This window comes from Acomys minous (assembly GCF_964271855.1).
Source record: "Acomys minous genome assembly, chromosome: 8".
Taxonomy (NCBI): domain Eukaryota; kingdom Metazoa; phylum Chordata; class Mammalia; order Rodentia; family Muridae; genus Acomys; species Acomys minous.
In genome coordinates, this window is record NC_140489.1 from 44,011,027 (window position 1) to 44,039,021 (window position 27,995).

At 44.5% G+C, this 27,995-nt stretch overlaps 2 protein-coding genes across 7 annotated transcripts in view; one reads left to right on the top strand and one right to left on the bottom strand.

The window, feature by feature from the left end:
* Positions 1–4,952, bottom strand: part of MNAT1 (MNAT1 component of CDK activating kinase) — a 157,754-nt gene extending 152,802 nt beyond the window's left edge. The window contains exon 1 of the mRNA XM_084793357.1: positions 4,728–4,952. Coding sequence (XP_084649483.1) covers positions 4,728–4,816 — 89 coding nt within the window. The 5' untranslated portion in view covers positions 4,817–4,952. The remainder of the gene's footprint in view (positions 1–4,727) is intronic.
* The window catches only part of SIX4 (SIX homeobox 4), a 42,068-nt gene extending 14,074 nt beyond the window's left edge, over positions 1–27,994 (top strand). For 4 of the 6 annotated variants that reach the window (XM_084793352.1, XM_084793351.1, XM_084793353.1 and 1 more), the window contains 3 exons: positions 16,134–16,948; positions 19,714–20,402; positions 24,805–27,994. In XM_084793352.1, coding sequence (XP_084649478.1) covers positions 16,170–16,948; positions 19,714–20,402; positions 24,805–25,601 — 2,265 coding nt within the window. In that variant the 5' untranslated portion in view covers positions 16,134–16,169 and the 3' untranslated portion in view covers positions 25,602–27,994. Of the gene's footprint in view, positions 1–15,875; positions 15,928–16,133; positions 16,949–19,713; positions 20,403–24,804 lie in introns of those variants that run through there. The other 2 variants (XM_084793350.1, XM_084793354.1) reach the window with 2 other exon arrangements.
* The last annotated feature ends 1 nt before the right edge of the window (position 27,995 follows it).

Genomic DNA, 27,995 nt, shown 5'->3' on the forward strand with positions numbered 1-27,995 from the left:
GTAGCCTTGGCTGTCCTGGACCTGTAGACTTTGTAGACCAGGCTGGCCTCAAACTCACAGAGATCCACCTGCCTCTGCCTCCTAAGAGTGCTAGAATTACAGGCGTGTACCACCCCTGTACCCTGACAAATAATACTTTTTAACAAGTAGATTATTTAAAATAACATACCACCACTTTCATTTCTCTATTACAAATTTTTATAACTAAGTTCTCCTTTTCTTCATTGTAAAAATACAAACTAATTTCTTTTGAGTCACTCAAAACAGCTAAAACAAGGGGGGAGGGCACAGACACATGGCTGCCACATTTTTTTGTTATATGACAACCCTAGCAGTGCTTCCAAACTTAGCACAAGACTCACCTAGGTAAGTAATATGAACTGTGGGTTTTATCCCCACCCCACCCCACCCCAAAAAATTATAAAAGAGAAGTCTGTATTTTAGACAAAGCATCCCAGATGAGTCTTAGTATGAGGCAAGTCTAATAATCAGTGACCTGGAAATTTTATTGACTGTACAGGAAAGACTGCAAAAATATCAATCACTACAAAGCAATAACTAATAAATTACTGTTGAGTTTGCTTTTTTTTTTTTTTTTGGTCTTTGAAAAGCTTACCATATTTAAAACTTGACGCAAACTGTTATTGTATCCAGGCTTAACTCTCATTAAATTATTCTTATTCCCTATACCATCTTAGGTTCTACTGTCAGATTAGGAAGCAACCTGACAGACTTCTAAAACCTAACCCAACAAACCATGTGTTATTGCACTTATTTACTTACTTGGGAATCAAAGGACAACTTTCAGGAGTTGAGTTTTTCTCCTCCCATTAAGTAGGTCCCAGTGAATAAGACCAAGTTAACCATATTGCCAGTCAAGAAACTATTTTTTTTTATTTAGAATATTGGCAATATCTCTTCATAGGTTAGAGTAAATTAATTCTTAAATTTACTTTAACTATCCCTCAAGTAATCCCTCACAGTAACCTGTGGGGTAAGCATAACTATTAATCCCGTCCTCAGAGTGAATGGCTAATTTCCACTAAATTTACACATTAAATAGCCAATCTAGCATTGGGAGTCAAGAGGGCTATCATAAATAATACTTGTTAAATATAGCTCATGCCCACTTTTCAAAAAAAAAAAGTTATAAGAAAACAAGTTAGGCCGGGCGGTGGTGGCGCGCGCCTTTAATCCCAGCACTCAGGAAGGAGGCAGAGGCAGGTGGATCTCTGTGAGTTCAAGGCCAGCCTGGTCTGCAATGAGAGTCCAGGACAGCCAAGGCTACACAGAGAAACCCTGTCTCGAAAAAACCAAAAACAGAAGAAAAAAAAAAGAAAAGAAAACAAGTTAATTCTATTTCATCTTATGCTTGTAATCTAAGGGCTCAGCAATTACTATGCCATTGTTTGAGGCTCTTACAGAATAAAACAATTTGCATCTTAACAAATAATCCTTAAGGCTTAACATATAATTTCATATTATCTGTTTGAGTTTTGTGGCACAAATTTGATAATATAACTTCCTAGAAGTGAAGTCCTAAAAGGTGTCAATAAAGTGGCACATACCTTTAATTCCTACACTTGGGAGGCAGGGACAGGCAGATCACTGTGAGTTCAAGACCAGCCTGCTCTACAAAGTGAGTCCCGGACAGCCAAGGCTACACAGAGAAACCCTGTCTTAAAAAGCCAAAAAAGACTCTATGAAACTTTCTGATACCAAAGTTCCCTCCTGGCCAGCCTAGGCTACCTAGCTAGTTCAGGGCCAGCCTGAGTTACAAAGCAAAATCTTGTCTGGGAAGAGGGGTGCTGAAGAGATGGCTCAGTGGGTAAGAACCCTTGCAATGCAAGCAGAAGAGCCTGAACTCTGATACTTGTACCCACATAAAAAGGCTGGGCACGGCCTCAAGCTCCTGTAACCGTAGCACTATGAGAGACAGTCACCAAGCTCCGGCTTCAAAGAGAAACCCTGTCTCAGAGGAGTAAGGCAGAAAGTGATGCAGCAGAGCACTAGGCATCCTCCTTTGGCCTCCGTGGGTATACACACACACACACACACACACACACACACACACACACACACACTCTCACACAAAAGAATGAAGGCATATAGGTAATAATCCCAGCACTAAGGCAGAACTGTCAAGAATCCAAGGTTTGCCAAGGCTACAAAACACGTTCCAGGTCAACTTAGGCTATGTACCAAGACGCTGTCTTAAAAAGAAAAAAGAAAAAGTAATAATAAGAAGTGGAGACCCAGCTCAGAGATTAAGAACACGTGCTGCTGCCCTAGAGGACTCTGGTTCAAGTCCTACCATTCACAAGGCAGCTCCCAACCATCTGTATGTAACCCCAGTCCCAGGGGATCCAGTGCCCTCTCCTAGCCTCTGACGGCCTGCATACATGGTACATACACATGGCCTGCATACATGGTACATACACATGGCCTGCATACATGGTACATACACATGGCCTGCATACACATGGTACATACACATGGCCTGCATACATGGTACATACACATGGCCTGCATACACATGGTACATACACATGGCCTGCATACATGGTACATACATACAATGCAGGGAAAACACCCATATACATAAAATAAATAAATGAAAGTCTTTAACAAGTACATCAGGTATGTTTTACTCAATAGGAGGAGACTGAGTGTGAGGAAATTCATGTCACAAAGCAGCCTATTCCTTGCCAGAGACTCATGGAGGATACCCACACATTTTCTAACAATCCCCAAGGATAAGTGCCTTCTCCAAATTTTTCTGTAGAAAGAAGATGCTGTTTCCTAATTGCATGGTACTATATATTACTTAAAATAAATGAACATCGCTTACTAATTATTCTCACCAACAAATATATTAATTAAATGTTGGTCTGCTAAAACTCTATCTAAATAACAATTTAGATATAACACAGAGGGCAGAAAAAAAAAGTAGACAAAGCCAAAGAGATTAATCAGTAAGCAAATTTCAGACTCCTAGGCAGGACACCTCCATCACTACAATAATACAGTAAAATAGAAAATAAATGGAACAGACGGACAGACAGACACAGACACACACGGTGGCATGGGGAGCTTCTGGGGCTGGCAAAAAATAATGTTAAAAGCCAGAAATGGGAAAGTGCCATGAAACAGATTTAACTCAGCGACTGCAATCACGAGCACACAGCAGCACCAGACATCTGCCCTTCAACATCCCCTCCCAGACAGAGAGGGTGCCCGGGCAGGGGTGGGGGGTGGTTAGGGAGGGGAGGGGAGGGGGGAGCACTTCTCAGGGGTGCAGCCACTGGTGGAGTATTTGGGAATAAGTTCAAAGGGAAAGGAAGAAGAATAGAGGGTCATGAAAGATGAATATGATCTCAACACAGTGTGTGTGTGTGTGTGTGTGTGTGTGTGTGTGTGTGTGTATTTCAAAGCTAAAAAAAAAAAAGTAACAGAGAAACTGAGCAAAACTTCTCTAAAAACCCAACAGTTTTCTAGTCATGGTAGCACATAACTGAAATTCCAGCACCTTTAGGTTAGGCTAACAACTGAGGCCCGGTCTTCACAAATACCTGATAATGTACCAAGAGGATTCCCTTTTTCCCACTGTTCAGAGATTCTAGCTGCCTACCTTTACTGTATTTTTCGCCTTAAACCATTCAGTCAGACAACTATGTTGTCTAAAGCAAAACAAAGGTTCATTAGGAAAAGGGACCAATTAAGGAGATAATCCCATTATGACGATTATAAATGCATCTCACTGTGCAATTCATGCCTCAAGACCGCATCTACCACACTGTAATTTACCTTTCCCTGCTGTAAGCAGATGGCCACTATAAAAATAGATGTGCTCCCAACTTTTCAGTGCCTTTCATCCCAGATCACCTTTTACTAAAGCACTTCACCATAAAAACCCAACAACCGCTTTGACCCAAAGCTGCACTTATTCTTCAAAATACACAAAATCACGCTCCCTCCTACTACCACCAAGCAACCAAAACGCACCTACATCCTGGAGCCGCTTCCAGGAATCCAAACTCTTATGACCCACAATCCCGAGCCGTCTCAGGATCATTTCCTGGGATGAGGGAGTGATACCCACATAAACTTATCCTGACAGGACTCACTCGAGGCCGCTACAGTGCCTGGAATGTAATATGCACCCAATGAAAGTCATTACCTAGCTTCAAAATAACTGTCTGGGGTCTGTATTTTCTTCCTTTACAAGCTTAAAATCCAATTCATCAGGACACACATACATTCAAAGGAGGCTTTCCAAATTAACGTACTCAGTCATTAACAACAGTATCCACCTGTAGTAAGTTTTCGCTTCTGTTATCAATAAAAAAACATTTCATATGAAATTAAACACACAGGGGGGGGGGGGAATTACGCTCCTTTCACCCAGAGTCCTGTGTCTGGAGTCTAGCTAACAACACGAGGCCTAGAAACAGTCGAGATTTTCAGTGGCTGGAAAGGTAGGTGAGAGACAACCTGCCCAACTCCTGCGTGCCACAATCAAAACTCCAAGTTCAAAGCAGGCCAGAAAAGCCCGGGGCAAGCGGCTACAGACCTTTTAAAGGAACGGCGCTCTCTTTTTCCATCCCCTGCCCCCAGCTGAAACTAAGGGCACCCTTTACCATCACCACCACCCGCTCCCCAGCGGCCTCCGAGCATCTGCCAGGACTGTCCTCCCACCCAAGGAATCCACCGGTCGCCAGACTCACAAAGTGTGTCCGCACACGTTCACCATCAGCTTCAAAGAAGGGTTCCGGTATTTGGTGGTCTTACACCTGGGGCAGCCCTGGTCGTCCATGGCGTCTCCTCAGCCTTGGCTTTTCCTCCCCCGCGAAACTGGCACCAACTTCTGCCACCTACGAACAACCCCCCAAGACCCGACGTCAACCAAGCTCCTACCAACAGGCACTTGGCCGGAATGGTCCTTTGTGAAAGAGCACCGGCTAGAAACCAGGCGCTGCAACACAAAGGTTCCGGGAGCGAGTTCTCCGATCCTGCCGCTAAAGTTACACCGCGACCTTGGGTGAGGCAGCTCAGTTTCGATGTGAGAAGGGATGCTTTGAAATATACGCCTCTTAGGCACAGGCAGGTGGATCGCTGTGAGTTCGAGGCTCAGCCTGGTCTACAAAGCGAGTCCAGGACAGCCAAGGCTAACCCAGAGGAAACCCTGTCTCGAAAGAGAAAGAAAGAGAAAGAAAGAAGGAAAGAAAGAAAGAAAGAAAGAAAGAAAGAAAGAAAGAAGGAAGAAAAGAAAGAAATGAAAGAAATAACATACACCTCTTATCTAATTTACAAGGAACCATATCGATAGTACTAGGAATATAAATTCCTGTTTGGAAACATCCACATGACTTCAAAGATTTATGTTGGTGTGCAATCAATAACACAGACTAGTACTCTTTTAGAAAATTGCATAGTCTGTACTGTATCCGTCTTTATACTTGTGTAATCAGAACATAATTTTATTCACATATATAAAGATTAGAAAAATGGGGGGGGGGGGCTAGAGAGATGGATCAGAGGTTAAGAGCAGTGATTGCTCTTCCAGAGGACCTGGGTTCAATTCCCAGCACCCACATGGCAGCTCACAACTGTCTGTAACTACAAGATCTGACACCCTCACATAGACATCCATGCAGGCAAAACACCAATACACATAAAATAAAATAAAAAGATTAGAAAAATGTTAAGTGTGGTGGCTCACACCTATAATACCAGTACTTGAGAGGCTGAACTAGAAAACTGCCATGAGTTGGAAACCAGTCTATGCTACCTAGAGAGATCCTGTCTCCAAAACACAAGACAAAGTAATTGTTTAAGTTCATAAAAGTTATCTCAACACTATTCTTTGAGCGCATAGTACAAATCTTACTAAATTCCTATGTACTATACGTCTATAAATAATATCTAGCATCTGTTCCACAAAGGTCTCCTCAAGACGGCCAGGCATACTGAACTGCACCACCTGACTCTCAATCATCGAACCCCCAATAAAAGACAACATTTATTTTCCAAAATATTGAATAAACAGCTATTTAATAAAAATCATTCGAGCGGAAGCCGGGCATGGTGGTACACGCCTTTAATCCAAGCACTTGAGAGGCAGAGGCAGGCGATCAATGTGAGTTTGAGGCCAGCTTGGTCTACAAAGTGAGTACAGGATAGTCAAGGCTACACAAAGAAACCTTGTCTCAGGGGAAAAAAAAAATCATTCGAGCAGGGCAGTGGTGGTTCGTGCCTTTGATCCTAGCACTCAGGAGGCAGAGGCAGAGGCAGGCTGTTGTCTGTGAGTTCAAGGCCAGCCTGGTTTACAGAGTAAGTTTCAGGACATCCAGGGCTATACAGAGAAAGCCTGTCTCTAACCATCTCCAGAGAGAGAGAGAGAGAAAGAGAGGAGAGAGACAGACAGACAGACAGAATGAGAGAGGGGGGGAAAGCCACACAAGTTTATTTCAACAATTCCAAAATCTGAGAACCTGATTCTCCTGAGGAATTGTAAGCCACATTTACTATCGTAACAAGAAGGTAGATATTAATGCTCTGCATTAGTAATGAACTATGCTTCCTGTACAAAACCCATCTTCTTGACTTAATGATACTTAATGATGAAGACTAAATGAATTCTAAAATGGCCATCAAATAACAGTGAAATATGAACTTTTTGTTGTTTGTTTGTTTTTCAAGATAGGGTTTCTCTGTGTAGCTTCGGCTGTCCTAGAACTCACTCTGTAGACCAGGCTGGCCTTGAACTCATGGAGATCAGCCTGCCTCTGCCTTGGGAGTTCTGGGATTAAAGGTATGAGCCACCACCACCCATCTGTTTTTTAATTTGTTAATAATGTATTTATTTTTATTTCTTATGCTTTGGTGTTTTGCCTACATGTATGTCTGTGTGTGTGTCGGATCCCCCTTGGACCTGGAGTTACAGGCAGTTATGAATCGCCATGTTGGTGCTGGAAATTAAACCTGAGTCCTGTGAAAGAGCAGTTAGTGCTCTTAACCACTGAGCCATCAGACAAGCCCTGTTTTCTAATCTTTTTATTGCATGTATTTTGTATGTGAGTTCATGTGCCACCTAACGCATGTGGTGGCCAGAGGTCAACTTGAAGCAGTTAGTTCTCAATTTCTACCATATGGGTCGTGCAGATTGTAGGGTTGGTGACAAGTGCCTTTACCTGCTATGCCATCTAACCAGCTCTGTTTCATATGCTTTGTTTTAATACCTTTATTACTTATTTGAGAATTCCCTATTTTCTTTTTTCTTTTCTTTCTTTCTTTCTTCTTCTTCTTCTTCTTCTTCTTCTTCTTCTTCTTCTTCTTCTTCTTCTTCTTCTTCTTTTTCTTCAGTTTTTTGAGAGAAAGTTTCTCTATGTTATCTTGGCTGTCCTGGACTCGCTTTGTAGACCAGGCTAGCCTCGAACTCATAGAAATTTACCTGCCTCTGCCTCCTGAGTGCTGGGATTAAAGGTGTGTGCCACCACACCTGGCTCTTATTTGAGAATTTCATGCAATTTATTTTGATCATATTCAACTCCCTCCCCCAACTCCTAGATCCATCCTTACTTACTCCCTTCCTACCAAACTTGACATTCTCTCTCTCTCTCTCTCTCTCTCTCTCTCTCTCTCTCTCTCTCTCTCTCTTTCTCGGTCTCTCTCCCCCCCCCCTTCTCTGTGTCTCTCTCCCTCTCTTTCTGTTCTCCCCACTCAGGCCACTTTGTGCTAGCCAGCTACTCTTAGATTTGGTGCCTACTCTGGAGTATATAGTGATTACTCCATTAAAGAAAAGTGACTTGGGGCTGGAGAGATGACTCAGTGGTTAAGAGTTTCACCTGCTCTTCCAGAGGTCCTGAGTTCAATTCCCAGCAACCACACAGTGGCTCACAACCATCCGTAATGTGATCTGAGGCCCTCTTCTGTCATGCAGGTTTACATACAGATAAAGCACTCATATACATTAAATAAATAAATAAATCTTTTTTAAAAAAAGAAAAATGACTCTTCTTTTCCTGAAAGTTGTCAAATGCCAATAGTTCCCGTAGCTAATGGTGGAACTATGTGAACACTTCTGTTTTGTTTTGTTTTTTGAGACAGGGTTTCTCTGTGTAGCCTTGCCTGTCCTAGACTCATTTTGTAGATCACGCTGGCCTTGAACTCACAGCGATCCACCTGCCTCTGCCTCCAGAGTGCTAGGATTAAAGGCATGCACCAGTACACCCCGCTAGATCACTTCTGGTTTTTTGTTTTGTTTTGTTTTGTTTTGTTTTGTTTTGTTTCGAGACAGGGTTTCTCTGTGCAGCCTTGGCTGTCCTGGACTCACTTTGTAGACCAGGCTGGCCTCGAACTCACAGCGATCCGCCTGCCTCTGCCTCCCAAGTGCTGGGATTAAAGGCGTGCACCACCACGCCCGGCCTCACTTCTGTTTTAATGGTTTGGTTTTTGGTTTTATCCCAGGCTCTCACACTAGCCTGGAAGTCACTATGTAGTCCAAGTTGACCTCTAACTCATGGCAGTGCTCCGGTCTCAGTATTCAAAGTGCTGGGATCCCAAGCGTGAGGTACCACACTTGTCTGAGAAGATTTTCCAAAGTAGCCATTACTTGAATAACAGCTTGTATCCATTTTCAACCATTTTACCTTTCTACAGAATTTTCTCCTTTCTATGAAAATGTAAAAGAAACAACCCCACTTCCTCTTACAAACTGAACATGGTAGTCAACCCTAGGCTGAAAATAGAGTGAGGGTTCCCATATGTTATGGAGGGTGACAAACAGCTACGCATCACATTCCAGAGGAAGCAGGCCATGGTGGCTCAAGACTGGACAGCAATGTATAAATGAGGTGACTCACTTTTATAAACTATGCTATCTCCTTGATCTTAATGCTGTTCACTAATAAAAGTTAATCAAGTCCACGTTCCCTAAGGTAAGGAGCAGGAAAACCCATGCTGGTCTGGAGGCCTGTCGTGTTGCACTGACTGATTTTAAAAGACCATAGCAAGCTTATCGCTAAAAGTGAAACTCTACAAAAATAAAGGTAACTTTAGAGTCTTTACATTTTAAAAGAGCAGGAAGCTTCCGGTGAATTAAGTGTGGTTCCTGAGCCAAGAAAGACAGACAGACAAATTAGTTAATGCTATGTTAAGATGCCATGTACTCAAGCGGGCACTATTGTCTATCACACCAGAACAGTCTTTGAAAAAGAGAACTCCTAGCCACACTTTAAAGTGAATTGCTCTTCTTTTCCCTCAAGCGTTAATATCAAAGAAAAGAAAACACTCAGACTTGTAGGAGGAAACTGCTAGAAACTCTTCCATTTGCCATGTGGGCAACTGCTAGCAGAGAAGCCCAATGACAGAAGAGAGAGCGAGAGAGAGAGGATGTGAAACTCTGTTAGATACACTTTGCTCCTAGAGCTTCGTGCAGTAGGAAATACTGTTTATACATATGAGCCACAGCACTAAGAAAACTGGGTAGAAGCAATGCCTTCATTCCCTACAAGGTACATGATGATTCAAGTATGGGTTTTCCCGATAATAAATTGAAGATAATCCTTGTACAGTCCGAATGAGATACTTCATTTAAAATACTTAACACCTTATCTGTTGACTCTTATTCATAGTAACAATATTACCTGTAACATCAAAAAGAATTATTGAGAATAATTAATAAGAAGAGAAACATGACTTTCTTTCAAATCAGACAAATGTATTGGAGCCAAGCATTTTAACCCTTACCATCACAGGTGTGTTCTAATGGTGAAACTAAGCCCAAAGGTGGTGGTGCACTCCGTTAATCACAGCACTCCAGAGGCAGAGGCCAGCCTGGTCTACAAAGTGAGTTCCAGGACAGCCAGGTCTACGCAGAGAAGCTTTGTCTTAAAAATAATAGTCAAAGGGGCTGAAGAAATGGCTCCGCACACAAGAACATTGGCTGCTCTGCCAGAGGACTAGGGTTCAATTCCCAGCACCACATGGCAGTTCGCGACTGTCTGTCACTCCAAATAGAAGCTCTGAGGTGCAAGATAGCAAGAGCTCTGAGAGAAAAGTACTGACAGTACCAGACTTCTGATTCAAGTGGAAGCCCAGTCTATGTTGGAAAAACAACAACAAACCTGCCTTTCAGAAGCTACCTGGACCATTTGAGTACACTCTTGCTCTTGCCAAATCTGCTGGTCCAAGTGAGCTAAGACTGCCACGCTAGGCGGTGTTATTTAAATGCAAACTTCCTTCCTTGCCCCAGGGCTACAGACTTACTGGGCTTTCCTTTTTTTCAAAGGGGCAGAATTCACTGTCTTGTCCCTTTGCTAGAGATAACACCTGAATTCTTATGAAAAACAGCTCCTCCAGCTCAGTCTGAGTGCTCTTACTAATCCTAACCTACAAAGGGTTGATCTAAAACACAAATCTAGCCCAGCGGCACTGTGGCCCATGCCTTTAATCCCAGTACTGAAGGAGGTGCAAACAGATAGCTCACTATGAGTTCAAGGCTAGCCTGGTTACCAAAGGGAGTCCGGGACAGCCAAAGCTACCCGGAGAAAGGAACCCTGTCTCTGAAAAAGACAAAAACAAAGAATAAAACACTGATCTAATCAGAGATCCGAGTTTTTCTGAATTTTCAGTAAGGAAAAGTAACAGAGCCTCTTTGACTCTGATGACGAAAGAATTAACTGGGAACTATTGGGAGCCATGGAACTTGGACCAACCACTCCTTCAAAAACTAAATAAGAAAGGCAGAGGTAAGCAAACTAGCACTGCAGGGCATGGTCTACTCAGCTCCATTCCTGACCTTCACATTGTTTGGTATCTGTATGCCCTGGTGAATGCTTAGTCCTCAGCTGGGAACGCTATTTTGAGAGGTTCTGGAAACTTGAGGTGGTGAGGCCAAGTTGAAGGAAGTAGGTCACTGGGGGGCATGCTTTTTAAGGTCATATTTGATCCCTAGAGACTTCCTTTCTCTCTGCGTCCCTTGTCTCTCACGATAGGGACAACCTCTGCCACATGGTCCTGTGGTCGAGATAGACTGTCTCACTCCAGGCCCAGAAACATGAAACCAATTGACAACTGGGAGCCAAAATAAACAAAAAAACAAAAACAAAAGCAAAGCAAAACAATAAGAGCCCTTCCTCAGCCGGGGCGTGGTGGCACACACCTACAACCCCAGCACTCAGGAGGCAGAGGTGGGTGGATCGCTATGAGTTCAAGGCCAGCCTGGTCTATAAAGAGAGTCCAAGACAGGCAAGGCTGGTCTCGAAAACAAACAAACAAAAAGAACCCTTCCTCCCCTTAAGCGGTGTGTGTCAGAAATCTTGTCAGAGTAACGAGAAAGGTAATAACCCAGTGTTATAATTCATCCTATTGTTTAAGCCAGGTCAATGAGTTTTGGGCTCCTGGAGAGAACTACACCATCACAAAAAGAAAGGCCATCACTAAACCCTTGCGATCGGTCATCTTTATGTGTTTCTTCTCTGAGCCATCACCCATGTGACTCATTAGGTCACCCTCCGCCTTACCTCCAGGTGACCAGTGTGCTACAAAGGCAGATAATTTGGTCACCAAGAACTTACAAGCATGCATGCAAAGCTTGATATATTTTTTTCCCCTTGCACAAATAGAAAAACATTAAAAAAGGATTCTCGTTATTGTGGTTTGGGAAAGTGCCCATTCTAAATCAACCGACATTGGCGACGGTTGGATACATAGACAACAACTGCAAAACAGAACAGCAAACTGAACATTTGAAAAACTTGCTGTTGTTGTTGTTGTTGATGTTGTTGTTTGGTGTTTTTGTTTGTTTGTGTGTTTGTTTGTTTGTTATTGAGGCTAGATCTTGCTAGGAGACCCAAACTGGCCTGTAACTTCGGCTCAATCCTCCTACATCAATGTCCTGTCTTTGAACTCCTCTCCAATTACCCATTTCTATAAAACCCCTGTTCCATATTGAATTACTTAGTGTTTCAGAAAAACATCAAGTAATCATGGCTCCATGGATTTCCCATTCTGTTCCCTTTGCCTCCAAGGAACTACTGTCCTCTCAAAATCCTCAACCTTCTAAGGCTCAACTAAAAACCCACACCCTAATACCCACCACTCCTAAAATTGGTCTCTTCATCCTCACTATGCTCTTACCCTACATTGTATTCATTCATAAATGTCTTATCTCTATCGCCGCCCCCCCCCTAAGAATTCAACCTCCTTAAGGGACAGAGATTCAATAGATTCTGTCCTTTAGTTCCTAATGCAATGCCTTATGCTTAGGCAGGACTCAGAAGACGATTGGTAAGTGAAGGGTCCTTCTGAAATGCTCACTCCATACCAACCACCTTCGTTAAGTAGCAATGGAGAGGGGTGAGTTTAGAAGCAGCTTACCTTTGCTCTCTGAAGGAGAAAGAGCCTACCAAAATGCAAGTTATCTTCAGACAGCGGAAGCCAATTTGGAAATGGAAATTCCCATCCTGGGACTGGTGAGACACCGCTGGTAAAGCCTGATGACGGGACCCATAGAAAAGTAGGAAAAGAGAACTGATTCCACGGAAATGTCCCTTGGCCCCCACACATGAGCTGTAGCACATGCATACAAACACCAGGACACAATAGTGATAACATATTTTTAGTTTTAGAGAAATCTGAAAATGGGCAGTGATGGCACACACCTTTAATCCCAGCATGCTATGTGTTTGAGACCAGCCTGGTCTACAGAGTTTGTTCCAGGACACAGAGAAACCCTGTCTCAAAATATCCAAAAAGAAAAAGCCAGGTGTGGTAGTGCATGGCTTTAATCCTAGCCCTCGGAAGGCAGAGGCAGACAGATCTCTGAGTTTGAGGCCAGCCTGGTCTACAAAGCGAGTCCAGGACAGCCAGTGCTGCACAGAGAAACCCTGTCTTGAAAAGAAAGGAAGGAAGGAAGGAAGGAAAGAAGGAAGGAAGGAAAGAAGGAAAGAAGGAAATCTGCCTTCTTGGCAAGAAAAACATCATAGGAACTCAAATATAACATGTACCGAACCAGATTTCAAAGACTCTAAGATGGAAAGAAAATCTCCTTGCTTTCATCGTTGTTTTCAGCCTAGAGGGAAAGGACACCGAAACAAGGACTTTGGGTTTCTCCTGCTCTTCGCACTCACGCAATCTCAGCCTCCAATCTTCCAGATCACAACCCAGCATGGCACTGCATGCCAGCGCAGCCGACTCAATGTTCCCAACATGCAGAGCAATGAAATAGTAACCATTTCAAAAGACCACTTGGCACAACCAGTGCTCCAAGATAAACTCCACACGAAAATCTAGTGTTGCATTCCAATCTCACCAACAGTGTTGGAATCTACTAAGAATTACGGTAGGATATGCTCTGAATCTCACCATGCCCAAGACACCCAAGACTACGAGTCCTGGCTCTAGAAGCACCTTCTCCTGCAGCTGGCATATAAATCTACAAAATTCAAGTTTGTAGCAGGACTCTTTATATCTCCTAGGAATGGAATTATTCAGGCCCTGCGGTCCATGGTCTCCATGGAAACTCTTATAGACCTGACAGAGCCACCCAAGCTTATATAGAACCCGATACACTAGAGACAATATACAGAAGACATGTAAAAGCCAAACATGTTCTTTTCTAAGTCATGCATTATATTTAATTGATAATAACTCTGAGGCTAACTCCTATGACGCCGTAATCTGGCCAAGGGAATTTTAAATTAGGTATATGAAACTGAAAAGTCTCCTGCTTTGCATTATCAGTAGGAAGATAACAATTATTTACAGAAGATTAATTATGTATCAAGTTCTTTTTCAAAGGACTTTTTAAATCTTTACAATAACATCTACTTTTTTTATACTTAAGTAACTGCCAGAGCTAGGACTGAACCCAAGTCTAGCTAGCTGAACCTTAAGTATGTATCCTTTCCATAAAACCATATTACTTCTCCTCTACTTTGTTCTGATAAATACAATTCAAAGAACCAAATGCAGTATGGCCACCTAGGTCAGACTGCAAAACAGAAAGTAGTAGAAAAACAATAAAGTCTATAATTAATTAATAATGGTGCATAATATGCCAATGTTATGTGCACATACAAATGTACTGCTACAATGTGTCAGCACTGGGGGAAGGTATGTAAAGGATAAGTATTATCTCTACTATTTTTCTGACTTCTCAGCCAATCAAAATTATCCTAAAGTAAAAAGTATATGTTTAAGTGCAAGAAAAATTTAAAATCAAGGAAGTTTTAAAACTCAGATACTATCCTGAGCTCAAAGGAGAAAGATGAAGTCTTTCCTGTGATTACCAATTTTAAAGCTGCTAAGGACGTCACTTATGGTTTCATCACATTAGGATAGTGTTTTTGAAAGAAAATAAAAGGAAGGAAGGAAGGAAGGAAAGAAGGAAGAGTGAGGGCTGGTGGGATAGTTGAACTGGTAAAGGTGCTTGCCATTAAGCCAGACCACCTGAGTTCAATCCCTAGCATCCATATAGTGGAAGAAGAAAAGCAGATAACTGACTCCCAAGAATTGTCCTTTGTGTCATAGGTCACAATATTTTAATAGAACAACTAGGTTCTGTATCAAATATCTTGGCTGACTAACAATAATATGCAACCTGGTAGAAAAGAGAGAGGGAGAGAGAGAGAGAGAGAGAGAGAGAGAGAGAGAGAGAGAGAGAGAGAGAGAGAACACCTCACCAAATTGATGTGACAGCAGGTGACCCAAACAGCTGCCTTTTGACATGCTGAACTAGGCAGTTATGACTAAGTGGGAAGCAGAAATGCCCCACAGTAGCTGCAGGGACAGAGACTGCCTCGTCCCTTTCTGAGCTAAGACCTCATGCACACCATGGAAGAAAGAACGCCAAATGATGACAGCAATTCATTCCACCTCCACACCTGAGCCTCAAACCCTGAGACCAACCTTCCACGTGTCTATTAGGCCAGGGCTGCTGATCGCGCCCCCATCTCCTCCAGCGTGCCTGTATATAGAGATGAGACGTTGCTCTTCCCAGACCTGTCTATCACCTTCAAAGAGAACGTATCCACCCTAACACCACTGTGTGTGTGTTGGGGTGGATGGAGACCCTATTGGTACACATATTTTGTGTGTTTCTACTATGGTAGGTAGGCTTGGGTTCACAGACCGTTATAACTTAGCTCTCTTCCATACTATTTATCCAGGATAAACAACCAGTTTTATTTTCTATGTGCTTATTTGTATCAGGCCCGTCCCCATTAGGGTTTCCAGACCTTCTGCTAACTTTTTTTTTTAAATGATTGTTGCTTTTGTCATCTCAGGGGACTACACACACTGCTTATTTCAAGGTTTTCGAGCAGTTCTCGCCCTCTGGAATTTTCATTACTGCCAATGCTTCTCTCGCAGAGCATTCCTTAGTGCTGTTCTTGACTCTTTGAGTACACATCCTTAATAAAGACATCCCAAAGTGGGGGAGGAGAGGAGGGAGGAGTTGGGACGCTTCGGAATCAGTCTCTTAAGTTTTATCATCCCCATTCTGAGGGTGGTCTCTTTGTTAAAAATTTAGCTGTCCAGACCTTAAGGTCACGCGATTGCCATTCCCTTGGGAATCACATGGCCTTTCTTTGAAAGAGCTGTCCCGTTTTCAGGCCACATTAGGTAACTGCCCATTCTGAAGCATAGACAGAAAAGAATGTCGGTGTTTTCCCGCAGGTATAGGTGCTTGGGGGTCAGGGAGAGAGGGAAAGGCAAGGGGTGGAGTGGGAGGCGGGTGATCGACAGGGATAGAAACAGTGTCTCCTCCTCCCTCTGAGTGAGAAATAGCCAATGGGGTGGCGCGGCCGGGCTGGCCAGGCGGCCAGTGCCATATAGTATGCAGCAACCGGAGGAGTCACGTTGGGGGAACGGCAGAAAGCAGCTCTCCGTTTACACTACTTTGCTCTAGCAGCTATCTTAATGGTGACTGCGTGGCCTGGGGGAAACCTGATCGGCCAGATCCAGCCGAAACCGGGAGGGAGGGAGTGGGCTTTCCGGAGGGGGGAGGGGGAGGGAGTCGAAGAAGGAGGAGTAAGAGAGGGGGAAAGAAAGAGGAAAAGAGTGCGAGGGAGTGAGGGAGGGAGGAAAATAAACAACAAAAAATGTCCTCTTCCTCCCCCACCGGGCAGATTGCAAGTGCGGCGGACATCAAGCAGGAGAATGGGATGGAAAGCGCCTCGGAAGGACAGGAGGCGCACCGAGAAGTGGCGGGGGGCGCGGCGGCTGGGCTGAGCCCCCCGGCTCCAGCTCCTTTTCCCCTGGAGCCGGGGGACGGCGCGGCTGCCTCCAGGGTAAGCCGGGAGGAAGGGGCGGCGGCGGCCGGAGCGGCAGATCAGGTACAACTCCAGTCGGAACTTCTGGGCAGGCACCAGCACGCAGCCGCCGCACAGCCCCCGCTGGCCTTCTCCCCGGACCATGTCGCCTGCGTGTGCGAGGCGTTGCAGCAGGGGGGCAATTTGGACCGCCTGGCCCGGTTCCTGTGGTCCCTGCCCCAGAGCGACCTGCTACGTGGCAACGAGAGTCTGCTGAAGGCGCGAGCGCTCGTGGCCTTCCACCAGGGCATCTACCCTGAGTTGTACAGCATCCTCGAGAGCCACAGCTTCGAGTCGGCCAACCATCCGCTGCTGCAGCAGCTCTGGTACAAGGCGCGCTACACCGAGGCCGAACGAGCGCGCGGCCGGCCCCTGGGCGCCGTGGACAAGTACCGGCTGCGCAGGAAATTCCCCTTGCCCCGCACCATCTGGGACGGCGAGGAGACGGTGTATTGTTTCAAGGAGAAGTCGCGCAACGCGCTCAAGGAGCTTTACAAGCAGAATCGCTACCCCTCGCCCGCCGAGAAGCGGCACCTGGCCAAGATCACCGGCCTCTCCCTCACCCAGGTCAGCAACTGGTTCAAGAACCGGCGGCAGCGCGACCGTAATCCCTCCGAGACCCAGTCCAAAAGGTGAGCGCCAACTTTCCTTCTCCTCCCCCTTCCTCCCCCCCACCCCTTCCCAGCTTTCTTTTCCTCCAGCTCTGGCAAACATGGCGCTTACCTTCCCCACCAGTCTGGTCCGGCTGCCCACCTCTCCCCGCCCCCCACCTCGCTTCCCTACGGGGAAGGGGACGACGGTGGCAGCGGGCGGGGGGATCCTCCCTCCTAGCCCTCCCCCTCCTGCCCCCAGAAGTTTCTGGTTGCCCGCCTAGGTCTCAGTCCCCGCCCCCACCTCGGCTGGTCACTGCTGCCCGGCTTTCCACCCCCATCCTGCTGCCTTTGAAGTTGCCACTCTCTCCTTGGTCCTTGTAGGGAGCGTGTGTGCACGCCGGCGAGTCTGCTCTCACCGCGGCTCCTGGCCCGCAGGGGCTACCGGCGCCGGCCCGGGGTCTCTGGCTCCGCCGGGGCACTCGGGGGCTGGAGTGCGCACACGCTCCAGGATACCCCGAATTCTACTGAGCCCCGGGCCTGCCTGGAGGTTACCAGGGCCGCCCTGGAACGAAAGGGGGCCTTAATGGAGACTAGTGGCCCACATGGGGTCTGGGGACGTCGAGGCTTTAATATGACAGAGTTAATCATTCACTTAAGCCGGCCGCGGTTCCCGTCGCGGCTAGAGCAGCGTGGGGTGCCGGTACTGCTTGCCTCTGCGGTGTTTTGAAACCTGATTCTGAACAACTTCGGATCGGGTTACAGTGCCTCAGAGGTGGCTGGACTGAAGGACAGTTTCTTTGGCCCCCCTAACACAGCATAATCTCTTCCTGGTGGGACAGTTGGGGATAGGGGACAAACTGGCATAAGGTGGACAGGAGGAAAGAAGTGGGGAGCTAACTACTCAATCCTCCTTCAGTCCCCTACTCTTTCTGGTTTGAACTTTATTGTCAGTGTTGGGTTTTCTCCTTCTTAGAAAATGCAGTTTGTGCGTCCACTAGAGTCAAGTCCTTGGGTCTATGTGCCTTTTGAGGTGTGTGTGTGTGTGTGTGTGTGTGTGTGTGTGTGTGTGTGTGTGTGTGTGTGTGTTGTTGTTGTTGTTGTTGTTGTACAGATAGAGTAAGGAAAAGGCTTAAGGTTGGTGGTTCCCTCCCGGTGGGGATTGGAAAGAAAAGAATCTAGATGTAATTCGCCCTAGGAAGGAACCCGGGAGCCAGGGAGCCAGCCCGCCTGAGCCAGGTGAAGGTGACCACCCTGCGCATTCCAGAGCCGCCGGCGGCAGCAGCCCGCCCTCGCTGCTTTGCCACTGCGCCGGGTGGAGCCCGGAGGCCCACAGTTCACCCCAGGCAGGGAAAGAGGCTCACTGTGCAGCCCTAGCTCCCGGTAACTACAAACAAAACATGCCCTGCGACCTGCAGGCGCCCTTCCTCAGCCTTGGTAGAAGGGACGACCCAGAGAAGGTGCTCTGGTTAGGCGACCCCACCTACCCTGGAGTGTTCTGCAGACGCACCGAAGGAATCTGCTAGGCCGAGGGAACTGGGTACCAAGCCGGTGCCACATGCTGGCCAGCTGTTACACACACACACACACACACACACACACACACACACACACACACACACACACACACACACACACACCTAGCCATACTCTGCTGACTTCTCCCTCCTCCCCATTAACTCTACACCCTCAACCCCCAGCCCAGTTGCCTGGTGTAGGCCCCTCTCCCGGATCTACCTCCCACCCGCACCCCTGGTGAGTCACCCTCACCAATGGCGACTACCGCTGGCCTCAGCTCATAAATCAAAGTGCTTTCTGCGTTCCTGGTCCGAAAGCTGGTCCCAAAGCCCGGGTAATCCCCTCCCCTCAGCTTGAAAGGGAAGGGAACACACTGGGATCTTGGATCTTCAGCTGGACCAAGTCCTACCACGCTTACAAACTGCTTCTGTCCTGCCCTGCCCAGACTCAACCCAAATGAGGAGAACTGCCGCCATTTCTCCCTGACCTGAACTTGATGTTTCCCCTAAGCCCAGGATTCTGGACTAGGGAGTTTGATAGTTACAAGACCACTGAATGATGCTCACCTTTCCCCGCCCACCTCACCAGGGCATCGGCTGGTGTGTGTTAAGTAGGCCCCTATGACTTCCTTTGGATTCAAAGGCAATTGCATTGCCTGGGTTGCAAGGGTCTTTCCTACATGGGCAGCCACTGTATTGAATGAGAGTTGTCTGGCTGGTGGAGTAGACGTTTGGGAGCAGGTGAAAAAATGACCTCTTAACTAACTGGCAAATAACACTGACCACCTCCTGCTCCTTTGGCAATTCCATCTACCTTCAAAATAACACAAATCTGAAATGGGTTAGAGAGGGGATGGCTCTCTTAAACAGAAAACACACACACACACACACACACACACACACACACATTAAGATTTAATGAGTTATTTCTATGGCAGAGTAGCAGTCCTTTTAACAGTTGGAGCAGAATATGAGTGCTGTAGGAGAGAAAACACGGTGTTAACATTCTTTTGGTTGAATTTTACATTGTCCAACCCTCTGGTCTTTCTCTGAATTTTTATATTTTTAATTTTTATTTATTTATTTTTTTATTTTAATGTCAGGATCCAAATCCATGTTGTCATTGACTGGCAAGGCAGAATTTGCTTAAAACCTCATAGTTTCAATCGGGCCAGCAGACAACTTATTGTGCTTGTTTAAATACTGCCTTTGATGATTTGGATGGATGTTTTACAAACTATGTAGATTGTCATCCCCTTGACCTTCGAAATGTCTTCTCCCCCTGAACAGTGAATCAGATGGCAACCCCAGCACTGAAGATGAATCCAGCAAGGGACATGAGGATTTGTCTCCTCACCCACTTTCGGGTGCGTCTGATGGCATCCCCAACCTCAGCCTTTCTAGCCACATGGAGCCAGTATATATGCAACAAATTGGAAATGCTAAGATATCGTTAAGCTCTTCTGGAGTTTTGTTGAACGGAAGCTTGGTACCTGCAAGTACTTCACCTGTCTTCCTTAATGGTAATTCTCTTATTCAGGGACACAGTGGAGTTATCCTTAATGGACTGAATGTGGGAAATACGCAGACAGTGTCACTGAACCCACCAAAAATGTCCTCAAACATTGTGAGCAATGGCATAGCCATGACGGACATCCTGGGATCTACCGCCCAGGATGTGAAAGAATTCAAAGTCCTGCAGAGTTCTGCTGTGAACCCAGCAGCCACCACCTCCTACAGCCCTAGTGCTCCCGTGTCATTCCCAGGGCTGATACCCTGCACTGAAGTGAAAAGAGAGGGCATTCAGACAGTGGCCTCCCAGGATGGTGGCTCTGTGGTGACGTTTACTACGCCAGTGCAAATTAACCAGTATGGCATTGTCCAGATCCCTAATTCCGGAGCCAACGGTCAGTTCCTTAACGGGAGCATTGGATTCTCTCCACTGCAGCTGCCTCCTGTCTCAGGAGCAGCTTCACCAGGTAAAAGCCTCACTTGGTACCATCATGCACCAGGGCATGCCTGTGTTGGCTAGCTGCTAAAAATGATGGATTTAGCGAACGCAGTAGATTGATGTGATTATCCAGTCACTCATGGTTGGTTTACACGGTTAGAGAATAGCCTTGATGTGGTTCCCACTACCTAAATACTAGCCAGCTTGCCTGATTGCCTTACATCCTGGGGAATGGGGTTTTATTTTCCCCAAACAGAATGGAAAAGTACAGTTTCTAGCACATCTTGCCAACTCTACAATTATAGGAATATGATAAGGCAATCAGTGCTTATGAAATAACCCAGTACTTGGACATTTTAAAATTAAAAATTAATAAAGTTGCTAGGACCATAAAATTAGTCAAGTAGTTACTTATTTGACCAGAAAAAGTTTGAAAAGACTCTATTCTTGTTTCTTGTTTGCATCGTGTTCTTTCTATAATTAATTCTAGAACCTAAAAAGACCTAGAAGAAATTTAGAAGAATATGTGTTTGTTTGTTTTTTTCTGTTGCTCTAGATGTTCATTTCTCAGCTGCGTGGGTTTATAGTTGTAAAAAAACAACTGTGTCATTGTGTATTTGTGGCTTTACTAACAGCTGTCTGTTGGAGAAAGGAAATAAGCCTGAGGCTGCCAGATCTTCAGGACTGTGAATTAAGCCTGTGTAGAAATAGGACCAGTTAGAATTGGGCATTGGAAGCTGTGCAGCATCTAGCGTTAAGAGGTGGGAGGTGGTGATCATCGTATCCTTCCTGTTAGCAAGTCAGAAACCCCAGGTTTTTACCAGAAGTCGGCCTTCTTCAACATGGTAAATTTTTGTACAAGTCTTGCTTCTGTGGCTACAGTCTATTTCAACTTATTGGCAGCATTAATGATAAACGGTTGTACATCTCATCCCATATATTTGTCTCTCTTTATAGAAAAAGATAGTGAGCCAGCACTGTCGTGAGGCATGCTCTTCAGTTGTTCATTGCTCCAGGTTATGTAAAGAGTGAAGCCAAGTCACTTTCCAACTTAGGACAAAAGACCAAGGGAAAGCCAGGGGGGCTTAGTTTTACAATCACTTATGACTCTAACCCATTTTCCCTCCTTATGAAAATTAACAAGCAGTTGGTAGCATTTATGACAATAAGGTTGCACAGAAAGAGTAAGTATAAGTGTAAACTGCTTTTCCTCTGTGATTGAGAAGTGCTATCGTAGAGAAGCAATGTGTAGAAACAACTAGGGTTTGGGGGGAGGGTGTTGGCTCCCCCCCTTTTTTTTCCCTTTTGGGTTTTCAAGACAGGGTTTCTCTTTGTGGCACTGGTTGTCCTGGACTCACTTTATAGACCAGGCAAACCTCAGAAATGCGCCTGCCTCTGCCTCCAAGTGCCTATGCAGCCCGCCACCACCCAGCATTAGCTAGCTTTTAAATGCGATATTTACTAGGAATAAGAATAGCATTGTCAGTGAAATTAGTTCAGATCAATGACTGGGCTGTCAGCCCTTGGACTCTCCGGGCAAATTGAAAGCATAAGTTGGTTCCAGGAGGCAAGATTCCTTTGTAGTAGTTGTGCATTACACTTTGCAGTCAAGCATTTTGGGAATTTGGACTTTATTTAAAAACGAAAAACCAAAAGCCATGCCAAAATAGGTATGGTGGTGAATGGCTATTGTCCCAACACTTGGGAGACTAAAGAGAGAAGACTTTGCAGTTTGAGGCAGGTCTGAGCTACATAGTTACACAGAGCTCCATAACCAGGTTACATAGTGACTGTCCAACTCCAAACAGTACCAACCCAAATCAAATAAGATTTACACTAAGCATTCTCTAAAATGTCCAGAAACATTGTCCTGTCTTGCTAGGTAGCTGGAAAAGTTATTTTGGAAGTTAGGAGGAAAAGCAGACTTCTGTGTTTTTATTCATTTTACAATGAGAAAGGATTTGGGTTTTTGGTTGGTTGGTTGGGTTGTTTTGGTTTGTTTGTTTATTTGTTTGTTTTTTTTCTTAGCATCATTGTAAAATAATACTTTGCACTTGGGATTTTTTGGTTCAGTTTTTGTGCTGAATTTTAAATTATTGTTTAATTTGGAACTCACTTGCAGCTATACAAGAAACATGTTCTAGTTGGGCACAGTGAGGCCTTGGGTTCAATCCCCAATACTGGAAAAAAAAATATCGTGCTATGGAACATATTTGTTTTTCCCTTCATTTCTATTTGTTAAAGTTTTTTTTACATGTCCAGAGTGTGCTGTTTTACTTGTGTTTACTAGCTACTTGGGAATGTTATGTACGTTGTCATTTATGACTCTGCCAAGAGTAATCACTTTGTGCACATGTCTGCTAGTAAACAGTTTCACAAACACACACAAAGCAAAGTAAACACAAAGTGATTGTGCCTTTTTTCCCTTACAAATTTGAAGCCTACAAGACTTTTAAGATATACTTAAAACCAAAAGGTCTAAAAGAGAAGCAGTTTGTTCGTTTGTATGGTCTAAAAAACATTCAGGTTAAAGAATAGCATAAACATATGCAGAGTGGTTTTTTTTCTTTTTTCTTTCTTTTTTTTCTTTCCTTTTCTTTTTTCTTTTTGGTTTTCCAAGACAGGGTTTCTCTGTGTAGCCTGGGTGTCCTGGACTCACTTTGTAGACCAGGCTGGCCTCGAACTCACAACAATCTGCCTGCCTCTGCCTCCTGAGTGCTGAGTTTAAAGGCCTGCACCTCCATGCCCAGCTGAGTGGTTTTTTTTTCTTAAGAGTCTTTCATGATGAATACTTATGTACTAGTAGTTAACATTTTCAAAGGAGTTAAAATGTAGTGTTTTCCCTTTTTCTCACGTAAAGACACTCTCGTTTATATAAAAGTGTTTATATAAAAGTTGATAAGTGGCACTTATTCAACATAGTGCTATTATCACAGTCACTCTAATAATTCGAGGAGGGCAGTTGTAAAAGGGGTTGATTAGACCTCTATTCCAAAAGCAGGGTAGATAAGGACCTCATCTTAATTATTCCCAAGAAATCTCCCCAAGTTTACATTTCTTTCCATGGTAACATTTGGGGACCTGAGCCATCTAATTGCCACCATTTCAAAGAGGGACTCAAAGGGGGAGTGGTATTTGGTGGAGATATGGGTGTCTGCGTTGTCCCAAGGTCCTCATTTGAACATCGATGTTTGACTTTTTCTTCTAGTCTCTACAGACCACTAGAGTGAGAGCCTCAACAGACACACCTTTCACAGGGGTGTTAGTTCTAATACTTTATATTCTTCTGTATTTTAAAAAGAGCACTTCAGTGTTATCATCAGTTTCTCCCATCACTACAACACAGAAGATTTAGAGCTAGCACAACAAAAGGGGAGAAAAGGAGGGGAAAAAAAACTTGTGGGTTTTGTTGACCTGAGACTGCTTTATTGGTAGTTTGATGGAAGTCTGAAACCTGTCTGTACAAGTTTCTGTGGTTAACTTGTAAGTTCCAGAGAAGCGCATTTTACGTGCTATTTTCCATGTTTTCATTTACATTTGATGCAGTGCCTGTGCAGTTGTCCTCCTCCTCCTCCTCTTTCTCCTCCTCCTCCTCTTTCTCCTCTTCCTCCTCCTGCTTCACCTTCCCCTTGTTCTTGATTTTTTTGAGACAGGGTTTCTCTGTGTAGCGCTGGCTGTCCTGGACTCGCTCTGTAGATCAGGCTGGCCTCAAGCTCAGAGAGCCACCTGCCTCTGCCTCCCAAGTGCTGGGATTAAAGGTGTGTACCACTGCCGCCCAGCTAGTACCTGTGCAGCTCTAACAAAAAATATTTTATATTTTGCAACTGTCTTTTCTCGTTCTGGCAGTGTTCGTGATCACAAGTTAAGAGCTGCTAAGTCTGTGATAAAGACCCAGAAACTCATATCACAACCTGGACAAGATTTTCTTCTCTTTTTTCTTTTCCCTTGAGATAAGGTCTTACTATGTAGTCCAGGCTGGCCTCAAATTCAGTCTTCCTGCCTCAGGTCCCACATACTGGCTTGCTTTGATTGGTTGGCTTGTATTTTTGTTTTACTTGTGGGAGATGCTGAGGATTGAACCCAGAGCTTGCTCTACCACTCTCTCCCCAGGCCTCACCCTTACTTTCTAAGCCACCAGACGTTCCTTCATTTGGTCATTACAATGACTCGGGGAGTTAACAAATATAGATAATCTGTAGCCCAGCAGAGAGAGAGAGAGAGAGAGAGAGAGAGAGAGAGAGAGAGAGAGAGAAAGAAAGAGAGAGAGCTAGTCTGTCTAAGTCCTGAGCCTGGGACCCTGCCATTTAGGTGTCACCTCTCCATAAATACTGTTCCTGAGGGGAAATCATGTGTGTTAAAGAAGTAACTGTTTGTTTGTTTTTCCTTCTGTATCATTTGCATCAATGCTAATTGGCCCTTTGTTCCCCTAGGTAATATTTCAGTAAATTCAAGCACTTCAGATGGAAGCACATTTACAAGCGAGCCCACAACAGTCCAGCACAGCAAACTTTTCCTGAGCCCTCTTGCCCCCAGTGCCGTGGTATACACTGTTCCTAACTCAGGCCAGACTGTAGGAGCTGTGAAACAGGAAGGCTTAGAAAGAGGCCTGGTCTTTTCTCAGCTGATGCCCGTCAATCACAACGCACAAGTCAATGCAAGCCTGTCTTCTGAAAATCTCTCTGGCGGTGGCCTCCACCCACTGGCCTCTTCCTTAGTTAATGTGTCCCCAGCCCACAGTTTTTCCCTGACTCCCCCTACACTGCTAAATCCCACTGAGCTAAACCCTGACATCGCCGAGAGCCAGCCGATGTCTGCACCTGTGGCAAGCAAATCTACTGTGACGTCTGTCAGCGGCACTAACTATGCAGCCCTTCAGAACTGTGCGCTTATCGCTGGTCAAGATCTACTGTCAGTCCCGATGACTCAGGCTGCCCTGGGGGAAATCGTTCCCACAGCTGAGGAGCAGGTGGGGCATGGTTCACCAGCTGTACACCAGGACTTTGTCCGAGAACAGCGCCTGGTTCTGCAGTCTGTGGCTAGCATAAAGGAGAATTTCCTACAAAATCCTGAGAACAAAGTAACAAACAACTTAATGATGTTGGACTCCAAACCCAAGTATGTTCTGGATGGCATGGTTGAAACTGTCTGTGAAGACCTGGGAACGGACAAGAAAGAGCTGGCCAAACTCCAAACTGTCCAGTTGGATGAAGACATGCAAGACTTGTAAGCCTGATTGACTGAGCACATACCCCCTTTCTCCTTTCTCGGCAGCAGATCTTCCCTTTGTGAAGCCATGAAGATGGAGCGCATTGGCCCATTTAAAGGAAAACAGTCTACTTCTACAAGCAAACGCATTTGGGTTGGTCTGCATGAAGATCATAGTCAAATATACAGTAGTAGAACTGCATTGCTGGAGCCTTTCTGTTCACATCGTGTTTGCTTTAGGGTAGACGGCGGCGAGTGAAATGTATCAAACCACCACATATCATTTAGTCAGCTACATAATTCTAAGGTCTTAATGGGACATGATAGTATGTTAAATTTAAAGCGTATACACCTAACTTAGACAATTAAATAATAGCTAGAGGCTGTTAGGAGCAGTGCAGTTGTTTGTTTGTTTGTTGTTTACTTTTTCTCCATGGGCATTGAGATGGTTAAGAAACAATGGTACTCTAGACTATTATAAGAGTATGTTTTTCAAATTAAGTAGCTTATATGTGAGTGTCCATGTGTGTATGTACACATAGTCAGCATTTCGGGGACAGGCTTGGCTTTAGGTCTCTACATGTTTCCAAATGTGATTGCTAATAGTTAAATGTGGCAGAGAAAGCTTGAAACGCCACTAAACTCTGACACAACTTGGGTACGAATGTAAATACGCCATTTCCATAAGCAAGATCTGAGAAAGTACAGTGAGTTTTTATTTATACTATGTCTTTCTTCAGGCTCTGTGAACTGAACCGAAAAATGTTTTCTTACTGTTTAATTTATATTTATTGTTTGAACAGGAATAGGACATCTTTGTTTCCAACCAAGTTTTATTTTTTGTAGGTTTTTTGTTTTTTTGTTTTTTGGGGTTTTTTTTTTTTTTTTTTTTTTGGCCAGGAGTCTATTAAGGTCAATGTTAACACTGAAACAGGGACTCTTCACCCCCAATACTGGAATGTTGGTACTTCTCATCACATCCTTCTTTCTTTAGCAACTTTGCCTCGTTTAAATATGTTTTATATAGAATCCTATGTGCCTTTTTACCTTGTGGCCTTTTTATTACTGGTAAGGTACAGAAGTATGGATGGCGCTTTTGTACTGTCAAACAGGGTTAAGTTTACCACAGAACCCCTTTATGAGCAGAGAACCTAAGTTTCATTAAATATCATGTATACGGTTTGTCATGTAAATGGATAAACAATTATTGTTGATATTCTTTGATTACAATGAAAGTAAAAAAAATTACAGAAGACCATGAAACAGCAGTTCTGCAGGCTGTAAGAGCAACCTTCTTTGCTTTGTTTTGTTTTGTTTTTTAAGGCAGGGTTTCTCAGTTTTAACAGCCCTGGCTGTCCTAGAACTCACTTTAGACCAGGCTGGTCTCACACCCACAGAGATCCATCTGCCTCTGCCTCCCAAGTGCTGGGATTAAAGGCATGCGCCGCCACTATTTGGCCTAAAAACAACCATTTCAAAATAAACTAAGTGCATGTAAATTGTATTAAACAAAATCTATCCCGTTGAAGCTTTATTGCTAGTGTTTTGAACTGGTTGGTACACTATGAAACAGGCCGGCTGCCTGTCCTATTTTATTAAGTCTCCATTACAAGCAAATCCTTTGGGTTTCGGTAGGATATTCTCTTGTGTGATAATGTTGTGAGCTGTGTTTAAAAGTTTTAGCAGGATTCTGCATCCGAGCTCTAACAATGCAAATGCCTTCACGTCATTAGTCCAGGGCATCTCTGATTTCAGAAAGCAAGGAAGTGATCCTTGCTATGGTGACTTTCTGTTGTTAAACGTAAGATAGTTTCGAGCCTTGTTTTCTTTATAATGGCGGAAAGGATTGCTGGATTTCTAACTAACCTGCTTGTCAGAGCAGCCTGTCAAATAAGCCAGTTTAGCGTTTGCTGTTATTACGAAGGGAACCTTCAGTCTAGATAAGGAGCCATATGGAGAATTCCATGCGCATCATTTTGATAAAGAACTTTAAATCCCATTTTTGTGAAATTGGTGAATGTCCCCTTCAATTGCTGAAATGCACCCAAGGGCGTTTGTTTTGGAGTCTTTGTTTTATTTTAACAAAGCCAGTTGTTTTGGTGTGGTCTTCCACTCTGCCACCACTTACAAAGCTTGGTTGCCCCGCCTCCCTCCCAGTTGTGGGCTGATCATATTAATGTGATTAGTTACATGGTCTTGTAGTGTAGTTTACATACATAAAAATGATATTTTCCACTAGATTGCTACAGATATCAAGAGTTCATTATTTTAAAATACCTGTCTGGTAAAAGAAGTGGAGAAGTCAAGTTGTGTGTGTGTGTGTGTGTGTGTGTGTGTGTGTGTGAAACCTTTCGTATATCTGACAAAAGTATCTCTTTTATTCCAAGTTCGTCCCCTTTTTCTCCCAACGAAAAAG